Source organism: Gracilinanus agilis, chromosome 5 (assembly GCF_016433145.1).
Source record: "Gracilinanus agilis isolate LMUSP501 chromosome 5, AgileGrace, whole genome shotgun sequence".
NCBI lineage: Eukaryota > Metazoa > Chordata > Mammalia > Didelphimorphia > Didelphidae > Gracilinanus > Gracilinanus agilis.
Genome location: NC_058134.1, coordinates 20,255,119 through 20,267,535, shown reverse-complemented (window position 1 = coordinate 20,267,535; position 12,417 = coordinate 20,255,119). Strand labels below are relative to the sequence as shown.

Here is a 12,417-nt window from a genome sequence, read left to right as displayed (position 1 = left end):
CTCCTCCTCCTCCTCCTCCTCCTCCTCCTCCTCCTCCTCCTCCTCCTCTTCCTCCTCCTCCTCCTCCTTCTTTCATCAGATCTCCCCACTGCTCTTCAGTTTTGGATACCTTGTTGAGTCTGACTTGTGCTTAAAATTCTTCACCCTGCAGTGGAGGGAGCCTTGAGTTTGGAGTCAGAGGACCCCAGTGGGGATCCCATTCATTCAATAAGTACCTAAATGACTTTGGGTAAGTCACTTAAACTCTTGGCCTGGGTTTCATCCTCTTTAAAGTGAAGAGGGCTGAACTCAGTTACTTCCATGATCCCTCCCTTCTCCCTCTGTATCTTTGATCCTAGGAACCTCCTGGGCTTTAGAAGCAAAAAAATGCAGGAATTTCCTTTGGCTTTTAAAAGAGAAATGAGAGTGTTCTCCATGCTGTTTCTGTGTTCGGTTCTGATTAATTCACCGAAGGTCTCTTCAGGGCCAATTGTCTTTGGGGCACAGTGCTGGGAACATAAAGAAAAGAGGGTCAATCAGTGAGCCAGCAAACATTTATTAACTGTTGGTATGTGGGGAATAGAAATGGATCAGCCAATCAGCAAGCTCTCAGCTAAGCACTCCAGGACCTAAAAAAAGATAAAAACAGTTGCTGCCCTCCAAGAGCTTACATTTTGAGAAAACATGGAAATAAGCAGAGCTGGCCAGGATACAGGCAGAGAAGGTGAAAGGTAATCTTTGAGGGGATAACTCTAGCTAAAAAAGGATGTCAGTGAGTCCACTGGGGGGATCTTTTTTGCCTGACTCTATTTGCCAGAAGGATTTTTTTAATCCCTATTAGAGGTAGATGGGAGGGAAAGAAAATCAATGATTTTTAACTGAATTTTTTTTTTTTAATTGTAGAGTGCCCAAGGAGCCCTCAGAACCCAGGGAGAATTCAGGGGGAAGCGGCTGTTATTCTTTCAGGGTTCTTTCTGCAGGACAGCACCTATGCCCTAGCAGAAGCCTGAAATTGGGACACCCCAGAACTAGCTCTTGGGATTCCAGATACCATAGTCTTACACATCTGCCTGAATGTGCAGGGGCAGCTGAGCGCATGTGCATATACGCAGTCAGTCCCTTCTGTCTGACGTGCCTTTGTCTCCCACCTTTCTCTACGGGCTCCCCCAAATCTCTCTTTGCTCTCCACGCTGCTCCCAAGGGCCTCTCTCTATTGCTGTCCCAATAGAAGACCTCACTCTGGGATACTGGCCTTGGATGGAGTGGGCAGCCTTCCTCCATGCGGTGAAGCTGTCTTAAGGACAGAAAAGAGAGCAGCTTCCATTAGAGGTAAAAGGAAGGTAAAAGGTCCTGGTGGAACTCTGCGGAGAAGAGGAGGCCAGGAAGCAATTCAGTGAAGCCTGGAGACACTCTAACTCTGTGCATCTTGTTTTTGTTAGCCACAAACATAACAATGGGCAGCCCATCTGGTTTACCCTTGGCATCCTGGAGGCTCTCAAAGGCTGGGACCAAGGCCTGAAGGGCATGTGCGTGGGGGAGAAGAGGAAGCTCACCATCCCCCCTGCCCTCGGTTACGGAAAAGAAGGCAAAGGTAATTTGGGCTCCTTTCTCCTTCCTCCTCCTCCTTCCTTCTTCCTTCTCCTCCCAGGAGCTCTCAAGTCTTTCCGCTTTGGGTCAAAGGGGATGGCCAGAGTCACCATCACCATCTTATGACTCAGACCCACATTATTGCAGTCATTCACACGCATCGAATCATGCGATATTGTTCTAGTCGATGCTAATGCTTCACGACGGTATCTTTGTGATCAATGCCAGCAGGATTATTGGCGTTGTTAACAACACTAATAGGAGTGCCTGCCGGACCTGGGCTTCCAGCGCTCTAGTGAACTCCCAGAAGAGGCACCGCCTTAGAGCCCGAGACGTTGTCCCGGGGCACCCAGATGTCCAAAGTGGACCCCAGGGCCAGCGGGTAACACGGCACAATAGTAGCACCACGTGACGTTCCATCCTGCCTTGGGGTTCCCCAGACATTTCATAGAGGCCATTAGAGCTGCCTGCATGCTCGGGCTCTCTCGTCAGCCCCCTCATTTCACAGATGACAGAAACAATCGTGGCGCTCACTTAGCACAGTGTCTGTCCCATAGTAGGTGCCTTATTAAAAGCTGATGGATTGATTGATGAGGGGATCATTACTCTAGAGCAGTGATTCCCAAAGTGGGCGCCACCGCCCCCTGGTGGGTGCTGCAGTGATCCAGGGAGGCGGTGATAGCTACAGGTGCATTTATCTTTCCTATTGATTACTATTAAAATTAAAAAAAAATTAAGTTCCAGGGGGCTAAGGAATGTTTTTTCTGGAAAGGGGGCGGGAGGCCAAAAAAGTTTGGGAACCGCTGCTCTAGAGCTAAAAGGGACCATAGTGGCCATTTAGTCTAAGCTCCTTCATTTGACAGATGAAGAAAGTGGCCCCAACCCACCGGACCTCTGCCCTGTAGGCAGGGGGGACTCTAGAGGAGACTAGATTGGAAATCTTCACAAGCCTGTCTCTGACACATCCTGCCTGGGAGAGGGAATCTTCCCACCAGAAGCTCCTCCCCACACCAATGATATCCGGGGCTAGATCCCCTAAAAAGGGGAAAAATGATTATTATTTGTATTTTTCACCTCCCTCCCCTTCTCTGCCCTCCCCCACCCCAAGTTCTTTGTCCTTGAGTTCATTTCTCATCCCTCTTTTTACGAGTTGGCTCATTCACTCTTCACACTGTTTTCTCTCACTCGGGCAGATGTACCAGAATTTTTCTCTTTATGATAATACCTTTTCCTCTGCTTTGCTCACCTCCCTTCTCTTTACTAGACGTCGGAAGGACCTTTCCATTCCCCCATGTTCCGTTTCTTTCCCAACAATGCATACATTGAATCCTTTTTAAGGATTCCACATTTGTATTCCTGAAAAGGCCGTTGCTAAGCCTCTTCTGACTAAAGCTAAATATTCTTGTTTCTATAGTTGGATTCAGATCTGGAAAAGGGAACCAGGCCCCGGGTTTGTGGGATAATATGGGTGTTTTTCATGTTTCTGGAACTTGCCACCACCTGAGCCCTCTCTCCTCTCTCCTCTGTCTTGAACAGGACGGGATGCCCACTGTTTAACCAATTCCTACCTAACTCCGCTTTCCTTCCCCGAAAATGACCACTGTGCAACTAACACCCCTAACCTGCGCCTAACACCGGCTCGGTGGGCTTAGAGTCCCGGGTATGAGAACGGACCATGGCTGTGGATCAACCGGGCCGGGGCCCCTCAGCCCCTGACCAGCGTTGAGGGAGCAGCGTAAGTGTTCTCCTTGGGACTCACAACTCTCCAGCAATCTGGGAAAAAATAAAAAATGCTTGGGAGTGTTTAGTCCAAACTTTTGGATCGAACAGAGGGACATATTTGGAAGAGGGGCTTCCTCCTTCCCAGGAAGCTTTGGGGCTTAAGAAAAAATGCTTGGGAGGGTTTATCCCAAACTTTCTGATTGAACAGAGGGGAATATTTGGAAAGAGGAGTCCTTCCTCCCGAGGCAGCTAGCAGAAATGCCCACTTTCTTCCTTCCTCTTTAAATGTCCTTTTTTAAAATGACTGATTCAGCTCCCATTTCCCAGGAAAACTGCTTGAGTTCTATGGCTTCTGTAATTCTCTGTTCAGATTAAAAGAGGAACATGAAACTGAGAGAAGTTTAATGCCCTGTCCAAGGCCTCATAGGCAGCCAGCACCAGGGCTGAGATTTGAACCCAGGTCCTTGGATTCCACTCCACCAGAGATGCCAGACTCACAGGCAGTCTGTAAAACTCCCCAGAGAGGACAGAACCAGCTGAACATGTAATTGAGGAATGTTAAACAAAATAACTAAAGGCACAATGCAATAGAGATAATTTTACTTTGTGGGTTTCTAAGTCAAAATGCTGCCTGCTTCTATTTGAGTTTGACACCACAAGACGCTCCATATGTTGAGAGGGCTGGACCCCATCTACGTTGTTTTTTCTCTCTCTTTTTAAATAGTTTTCCTTTTTTTTTTAGTTTTTCTTAAAGCAGAGCATCCCTAGATTCACATTTCCTTTATGCAGCAGAAATGTGGTGAGGTGTTTTGTGATCCAGGGAAAGTTCTGCCCAGTTTTCTAATCTCGATGGAAGTTCAGTAGCTTTGGACCTCTTTGCCTTATCTGAAAGTTACCTGGGTTCTGGGATTGCTAATCAATAATCAATAAACATTCATTTGTTAAGCACTTACTGAGTGCCAGGTACGGGGATGGTTTCGTATGGCATCGTAGACCCTGAATATGAAATAAGGAAGAAAGCGCTGACTCTGGAGTCGGGACCCAGGTTCCAATCCCAGAGCTGATACTTGCTAGCTTGTGACCTTGGGAAAGTCACTTTATCTCTTGTGGCCTCAGTTTTCTCAGGTGTGAAATGCAGGAGCCTGTAGGCTCCCCTCCAGTTCTAGGTCATGATCCAGAGGGTTCTAAGTTAGATCTTCATGCTGTGGTTTTTGTCTTCGAAAAATAAAATTAATAAAAATGTTTTCTAATAAAATCAATTCTCCAGGGCATCAGAAGCGTAAGTACAAAAAAGTGGGGCAGCTGGGTAGCTCAGTGGATGGAGAGTCAGGCCTAGAGAGAGGAAGTCTTGGGTTCAAATCTGGCCTCAGATACTTCCCAGCTGTGTGACCCTGGGCAAGTCACTTAACCCCCATTGCCTAACCCTTACTGCTCTTCTGCCTTGGAACCAATACACGATATTGATTCCAGGACGGAAGGTGAGGGTTTAAAAATAATAAAAAATTAAAATTAAAGGAAAAGTGGGGGGGGGGGGAGACAAAAAAATCTTCTAAAGCCAAGCTGAGGATTTTTAAAGCTGTCATTTTGGATCATCCATTCATCTTCCCCTCCCCCCTCTCCCTCAGTTTAATCAAAAAGGAGCTGTCTGTATAGATAGATGTTTGGAGCATAGCTTTAGGCTATAGTTATTAGATTATAAGCTCCTTGAGGCCAGGGGATGTCTTTTTTGGCCCATAGAAATGTTTATTGATTGGTCTAACTAGGAAGGATCTCAGAGAACATCAAGCCTAACCCCTTCATTTTACAAATTAGGAAACTGAGGGACAAAGAAGGTAGTGACTAGTTCAGGGTCGTATCGCTAGTAAAGGCCTGAGTTAGGATTCGAACCCAGGTCTCCCTGATTCCAAAATCACTTGCATCCTTCGTTGTAACATCAAATCTATTGCTCTAGCATCAAGGCAGTGAGATATACAGATAGGGCTGGGATGGAAGTGGCTTCTGGTTCTGATTTTGGCCCCAAACTTTCTAGTTAAGTCATTTAACGTACTGGCAGTTAGTTTCTTCAGCTGCAAACTGTGGTACCAATAACGTCACCTGTCAAGCCCAGAGAAGAGTCAGATGGTACCTGGGAGAGGGAGCTGGGAGGGGACTTGGAGATCCATCCTCCATGGAAGCTCTTTGAAAAATGTCAGTCTATACACACTGAGAAGATCCCAGAGTGGGTCGGGCTGTCTTGGGAGGTCACGCACGGGCTTCCCCTCACTGGCTGTCCTCCTGGAAAGCCTGGGCCACCCTTGGCTGGGCATGTGGCCGAGGGGATGTTGGTTCTGGCATAGATGGGCCTAGCTCAGGGGCTTCCTTTAGGCAGTCAGCCTAGTGAAACCTCTGGACTCCCCTCGGAATCCCTTTGTTAAATGCCTCAAATGAAAACAGGATGGTAAGAGGATTACAGATGTTGTCGAAATGAAACCATCGAAATCGTATTTCAAAACAAGTGCACAAATCCCCGATGCAAAAGCCTCGTCCTAGGAATATGCCTGAAACTCTGCGACTGCGTGCTGAAGCGCGGCGGCGCAGATACACGGAGACCCCACGATCGATTTACAGAGACACGATGTCGTTCCGGCTCGCCTGGGGGGCGCGAGGAATGGGCTCCCTGGAAGAAGAGAGTGCAAGTGCCCAGAGCTCCAAAAACATGGCCCCAGGAGGAGGCGCCCCACAGTCTGCCTTGGATGGAAGGCTTCCTCCTGGAGGCCGGAGACTGTCTTTTGGCTTCGTAGCCCTAATGGGCGCCCCGCACACAGTGGGCACTTCAGAAGGGCTCTCAGTCCTTGGTTCTAGTTGAGTGGAGCCTTTCACTTCCATCACTTGATTAAATAATAGGAGGGAAATTTCCCCCGAGAACTTCATAGCCCAGTTGCACAAATGAGGTTTTTCATAGCCAGGCAAAACTATTTTAGTCCTCTCCGTGAGTGGATGCGTGTGGATGCGTGTGGATGCGTGTGGATGTGTGAGTGGGTGAGAAAGCCAAGACCTCGAGAGAGCAGCTCAGCCTTCTTCCTGCTGAGGAAGCCCCCCACTCACTGCTCTCTGCAGGATGAGTGAAGGGCCTCTTTTGCCCGGATTCACCCATCTTCTACTTTTAAAGGTCAATAATACTAATGAAAGCGTCTCTTCTCCACGCCCGGCAGGTAAAATTCCCCCTGAGAGTACACTGATATTCAACATTGATCTCCTGGAAATTCGAAATGGACCCAGATCCCACGAGTCATTCCAAGAGATGGATCTTAATGATGACTGGAAACTGTCTAAGAATGAGGTGAGGCTGGTGGATTTGGTGGTGACGCTCGAGGATGGCTTTGGGGGCTCCTTGTGAGTGGGGGGCCCACAGGCTGCCAAAAGGGGGGAGAACCAGCTCGGATCAGAAAAGGAGCACGTCAAAGCTTCAGCGCTGATCAGTAGTGGGGCCGGACTGAAGGCGGACACTGTCATTCCAGCCCGGGCAGGGGCAGGGAGACCCAATCTCCCCCATCCTACTCCCAATAACAACAACAGGGGGCAGCTGGGTGGCTCAGTGGATGGAGAGCCAGGCCCAGAGAAGGGAAGTCCTGGGTTCGAATCTGGCCTCAGACACTTCCCAGCTGGGTGACCCTGGGCAAGTCACTTGACCCCCATTGCCTAGCCCTTATCACACTTCTGTCTTAGAACCAATACACACTATTGATTCCAAGACCGAAGGTAAGGGTTTAAAAAACAACAAAACCCCCAACAAAGTGACCATTTCCTCTGTAAAAAACACTTCATAGTTCCAAAGATCTGCAGCTTCCTTGAGCCGGGTGTTGATTTTTCATCATCCGGATCACATATCCTTCAAAATATACCTTCTTATAACCAGAGGGCTAAATTTATTAAGAAAAAACAAGGGGTTCCCCTTTAGTAAATAAGAAATATTATAAAAATAGTGTTTTTGATTGAGTTATTTAAATCTCTGTTTCTAAAACAGGCATGTAGGTGGGGTAGTGAATAGGATGTTACAATTGAAGTCAAACAGAGATGAGTGACCCTGGGCAAGTCACTTGACCTCTGTCTGCTTCCGTTTTTCTTTTCTTTTTTTTTTTTTTAAATTTTAAACCCTTAATTTCTATGTATTGACTTATAGGTGGAAGATTGGTAAGGGTAGGCCATGGAGGTCAAGTGACTTGCCCAGGGTCACCCAGCTGGGAAGTGTCTGAGGCCAGGTTTGAACCCAGGACCTCCCGTCTCTAGGCCTGACTCTCACTCCACTGAGCTACCCAGCTGCCCCCGTCTGCTTCAGTTTTTTACTCAACTATGAGATGAGGATAATAATAGCATTTACCTCCTCGGGTGGTTGTGAAGATTAAATGAGACAGTGTCAATGATGTACTTTTTGAACCTTAAAGTGTCATAGAGGCGCTACCTATTGTTATTAGCAATAATAATAATAAAACGGCCAGAAACACGAGTGGGCGCCCAGGTGGGCGTCTCCTGAATCAGAAGGGCGGCTCCTTCCGGCAGAGCATGGTTTTTTTCCTTTGTAGGTGAAGATCTATTTGAAGAAGGAGTTCGAAAAGCATGGGGCGGTGGTCAATGAGAGTCATCACGACGGCTTGGTGGAGGACATCTTCGACAAAGAAGACGAGGACAAAGACGGATTTATATCCGCCAGGGAATTCACCTACAAACACGATGAGCTGTGAGGAAGCACCTTCTGTCTGGCACAGCACCTGGAGGGTCTCTCGTTTTTTGAGCCTTATTTCCTATTACTGTTGATTCTGTCTGTTGCGTTGGTATTTATTTACAGGAAAGAAGTCCTTGTCTCCTGCTGTGTGTCTTTGAATATTAAAAGAAATCCTTTGAGTGAGACTGCTCCCGGCCCCTTTCTCCCCAACAGCTGGGGTCCTGGGCTCCGAGATCGAGAACGAAGCCGAGGGGCTACCACCAACCCTCCTATTTGGTGGATGAGGAGAGGGTCCTTAGAGGGGAAGAAGCTCGCCCCGGTCACGTGGAGCCCCTGAATCCATCCCTTTTCCCCATCCACCCCAGCCCCTTGTCCTGGAGCACACCAGCCCATCTCTTATCCCCACATCTCCAGCCCAATCTGAAAACATGGCGGCCGTAAACTGGCATAAATCACAAGCCACACCCTTGGCTCTACCACCCACCAAATGGCAGTCTATTGGAAGGACCCCAAGGCTGCCTATTTTCACGATCCCATGAGGCTTCCTGATTTGGGGTTTTTGAATTGTCTGCAGGTGAGGAACCAGGAGAAGGTTGGTTTGGGCTCCAACGATTGCTTTTTTTTTTTTAAGGGGAATTCGAATAGCTAAAATGGTGAATGGTACAGAATAAGGAAAAGTGTGTGTGCCCCGGAATATTCAGTTATTAAAGAGCTCCTATAGGCCTGGCACTGGGGAGAAGAAACCAAAAGGAAACCGTCTACCCTCAGGGAGCTTACATTCTCTTTGGGGGAAACCATATAAACACATAAGTAAATATAAAATATAGAAAAAAGTAATTGGAGAGAGGATAGGCAGCCGGGGAGGGGATCAGGAAAGGCTTCCTGTAGGAGGTGGTACATGAGCTAAATTCTGAAGAAAGCTAGAGGTTCTACCCAAGACCTGGTACTTCCCACATTGGTGCCTGAGGCAAAATGGAGGGAGGGCTGGAGTGCTGGAGACACAAATCATGGCTTCTCCAGGCTAATCTAAAGCATGATGACCTTCTGCTGGACTCTTCCCCAGCTTGGTCAGCTAGCTAGTGACAGCAGTGTAAGAGGCTCAGGAATGGAGGATTAAGAGAGATCAGGGTTTACCTGTTGCCTCAGTTTCCTCATCCATAAAACAGGGATACTAAGAGCAGCTAGCTCCCAGAGAGGTGGGAAGATTAAATGAGATAACATGATAACAGGTAGCATTTGTACGGCATTTTCAGATTTTTAAGGCACTTTATAAATATTTTATTTGCTAGACAAAGTGCTTTGCAAAAGTCAGTTTGATGATGATGGCGATGCTTGTGGTGCCTTGAATACAGTTAGAACTTCATAGTTACTTGTAAATGGGAACTCTTTGGCTGAGAAGATGGGTGAGCCCCTAAAGGAGCAGCATCTGTCCCTGGAACTGGAAACAGCTCTGCTTGGAGAGAAGAACAACCTCAATCCAACCCACAAGCCTCCTGCGTGCATTTGTAGAAATTCCCTTTCAGCCATGCTCCCTTTTGCAGCTTCCTTTTCCCCTCCAGTTAGAAGATTAAACCCAAACTCTTGCCTTGCTCCCTCCCAACTCAGAGATGATCAGAGATGCTGCAGATCTGTTAAACCAGAAGGCAGGCGATCATTCCTTTCCTAGTTGGGTGATTCACTCAGTCTTGTCTTTTTTCAGTAGCTCCGAGGGAGGTCTTTTTTAATCAAAACATTTAATTACTTCCCACCCCCACCTAAGAAAAGTTGTGAACCACGACAGAGACAGCTCTGTGGGTGGGTGAGATGAGAGCAGCTGGCCTTAGGGTGGTCCTTTCTATTAATTCTTTTTTTTTTTTAAACCCTTAACTTCTGTGTATTGGCTCCTAGTTAGAAGAGTGGTAAGGGTGGGCCATGGGGGTTAAATGACTTGCCCAGGGTCACACAGCTGGGAAGTGTCTGAGGTCAAATTTGAACCCAGGACCTCTGGTCTCTAGGCCTGACTCTCAATCCACTGAGCTACCCAGCTGCCCCCTATTAATTCTTTTCAATCATGAAGACGAGTTTAGATTTCAAAACCTGGGTGGGAGGGAAGCAGGGTAGAGCTATTGCTTAACTCCCAGAGCATGGGAGACTTCGAACACAAAGACCCGTCCACAGCTGAACAGATCGTGCCTTTGAAAGTGAGGTGGCCATCTGGGATTAGCCGCACTTTTTCTCCTTTCTGCCTGGGTGAGCTCTGGCTCAATAACTCATTTGAAAAAAAGGTAAATGGAGAGGCATACGTGGGAATAGAAAGCTGGGGTAGGAGAGGGTTGTCAGGAAGAACATAGAGTTTTGGGGACCGGCTGCTGAGCCTTCTAACCCGGTTCCGAGATGGGTAAGCTGAGGTCAGAATGGGTTGGGGTCCCCACCAGGGGCCAAAAAATCAAGAATAGGGAAGTCACAAATCCTCACATATTCCTAGTTTGTTTTCCGGCCAAGCCAAGATCCTGAGTCCCGAGTTTCTGTACTTCTTCCCAGTGACCAGACAGAGACCTCCAGGATCCTATTGGAAATGGTGCTTTGTCTACCTTCCTCAAGGAAGGGCTCCAACGGCACCTTTCCTAGAACTCCTTGATTTGGGTCCATCTCATGTTGGGGAGGGCTGTGGAATTCTGGGCTTTGGGAGAACAGCTAGCTTGGCTCATGGCCACTTGGACGATTGTTGTTATTCATTCATTTCGGTTGTGTCCAATTCTGTGTGACCCCATCAGGGATTTTCTTGGTAAAAACACCGGAGTGGTTCGCTTCCCTTCGGGTCACCCTGGGAAGTGTTTGGTCATTTTCCGTCATGTTTGACTCTCCAGGCAAAGATACTGAAATGGTTTGTCATTTCCTTCTCCGGCTCATTTTCTAGATGAGGAAACTGGGACAGACGGGGTTAAAGAACTTCCCTAAGGTTGTACAATTAGTAAGTGTCCAAGACCAGATTTGAACTCAGGTCTCCTGACTGCAAGCATCTATCCACCGAACCACCTACCTGTACCTTAGCTATTATAGGGACTTCCAAGTCAAACCCACTGAAAATGCCTCTTTTCCAATTATCCAGACAAGCTTTTGAACATAAGGCATTTGGGGGTGCCATAGCTGGATATAAAAATCTGGAGAAATTCTCTTTGTAGCTTTAAAATAATGAAACTACATGGAATTGGTCTCCCAATAGTTTTAGGGTTCTCTTCATCCTCAACGGCGCTCACGCACACATGGAACGTGCATCTTCTCTGTCCCTCGACAAAAGCAAACTGAAGATTGTAGGGGAGGAGATCCAGGGCTGGACTTAGAAGTGGAAAGACCTGACTCGGGCAGCTCCACTCTCTGGGACCCCTGCCCGAGCCCCTCTAAGGCTCTCTGAACCTCGGTTTCCTCCCTTGTAAAATGGAGAGAACAACAGCTGTACCATCTCTTTAAGATAGCGAGCGGGTGCCCTGCCCTCTGCCCATCACGTCGTTGCAGTGGCCAGCTCCACGGGCACTGCGGCATCTCCAGCAGGTGGGGGGTCTTCCCGTTGTGGCTTCTCGGATGGAGCTTATATCCTTGGGAGCCCAGACTGTGGAAGGTCACCGGCCTCACCGGCCTCCAGGCCAAGCTGGTCAGGATGGTTTCAAGAAGGGCTGACCTCCCACGTGGACCAGCTCTTCTACTTCTTAGATTCACAAGAAGAATTTCATTCCACTGGTTGGGGACTGGGAGGAATCCAATCGGTGGTATTTCCAGAGGGAGGCAAGGGGTAGAATAAAAACATATTAAGCACCTACTGAGGGCTTTACAAATATTACTTGATCCTCATAAAAACCCGGGGAGGTATTTTATTAGTAGTATATTAGCATTAGTATTTATTTTTAAATTATTATCCCCATTCTTCAGTTGAGGAAACTGAGGCAGAGGTTAGGTGACTCACCCAAAGTTACATAGCTAGAAAATATCTGAACTTGAACTATAAATGTTCAGATTTGAACTCGGGTCTTCTTCATTTCAGGTCCACTGAACCACCTAACTCTTTAGGGCACCACCAATTGGTTGGTGTTTCAGGGTTCAAGTCTTAGATTTGTTCCTTAACCCAAAGGTTCTTCACCCTGGGTAGCATTCTCTTACTTTGCCCCAAAGTAAGTACTTTTCCTCTTATACACCCCAAGGATGTTGGTGGAGGCTCCGAAGGAGAATCTTTTCACTATTATTATTATCTCGTAATTTTTTTTTAAGACCCTTGTACTTCGGTGTATTGTCTCATAGGTGGAAGAGTGGTAAGGGTGGGCAATGGGGGTCAAGTGACTTACCCAGGGTCACACAGCTGGGAAGTGTCTGAGGCCGGATTTGAACCTAGGACCTCCCGTCTCTATATCTCGTAATTTTTATCCAATTGAGTTCAGATAGAAACAATCACGAGATGGGCC

The 12,417-nt window shown here is 47.5% G+C and overlaps 1 protein-coding gene across 1 annotated transcript; it reads left to right on the top strand.

The window, feature by feature from the left end:
- Nucleotides 1-1,338: 1,338 nt before the first annotated feature.
- Nucleotides 1,339-8,164, top strand: FKBP14 (FKBP prolyl isomerase 14). Its single transcript, XM_044678356.1, has 3 exons — nucleotides 1,339-1,570; nucleotides 6,480-6,607; nucleotides 7,848-8,164. Exons 1-3 carry the CDS (start codon nucleotides 1,504-1,506, stop codon nucleotides 8,004-8,006), a joined length of 354 nt encoding a protein of 117 aa, XP_044534291.1. The 5' UTR covers nucleotides 1,339-1,503; the 3' UTR covers nucleotides 8,007-8,164.
- Nucleotides 8,165-12,417: the final 4,253 nt, after the last annotated feature.

Excerpts from the sequence above, each read along its gene's own strand:
- FKBP14 (XM_044678356.1), top strand. The coding sequence starts at position 1,504 with ATGTGCGTGGGGGAGAAGAGGAAGCTCACCATCCCCCCTGCCCTCGGT. Across the intron at positions 1,571-6,479 it reads TTACGGAAAAGAAGGCAAAG|GTAAAATTCCCCCTGAGAGT; the intron begins GTAATTTGGGCT and ends CACGCCCGGCAG. Across the intron at positions 6,608-7,847 it reads GGAAACTGTCTAAGAATGAG|GTGAAGATCTATTTGAAGAA; the intron begins GTGAGGCTGGTG and ends TTTCCTTTGTAG.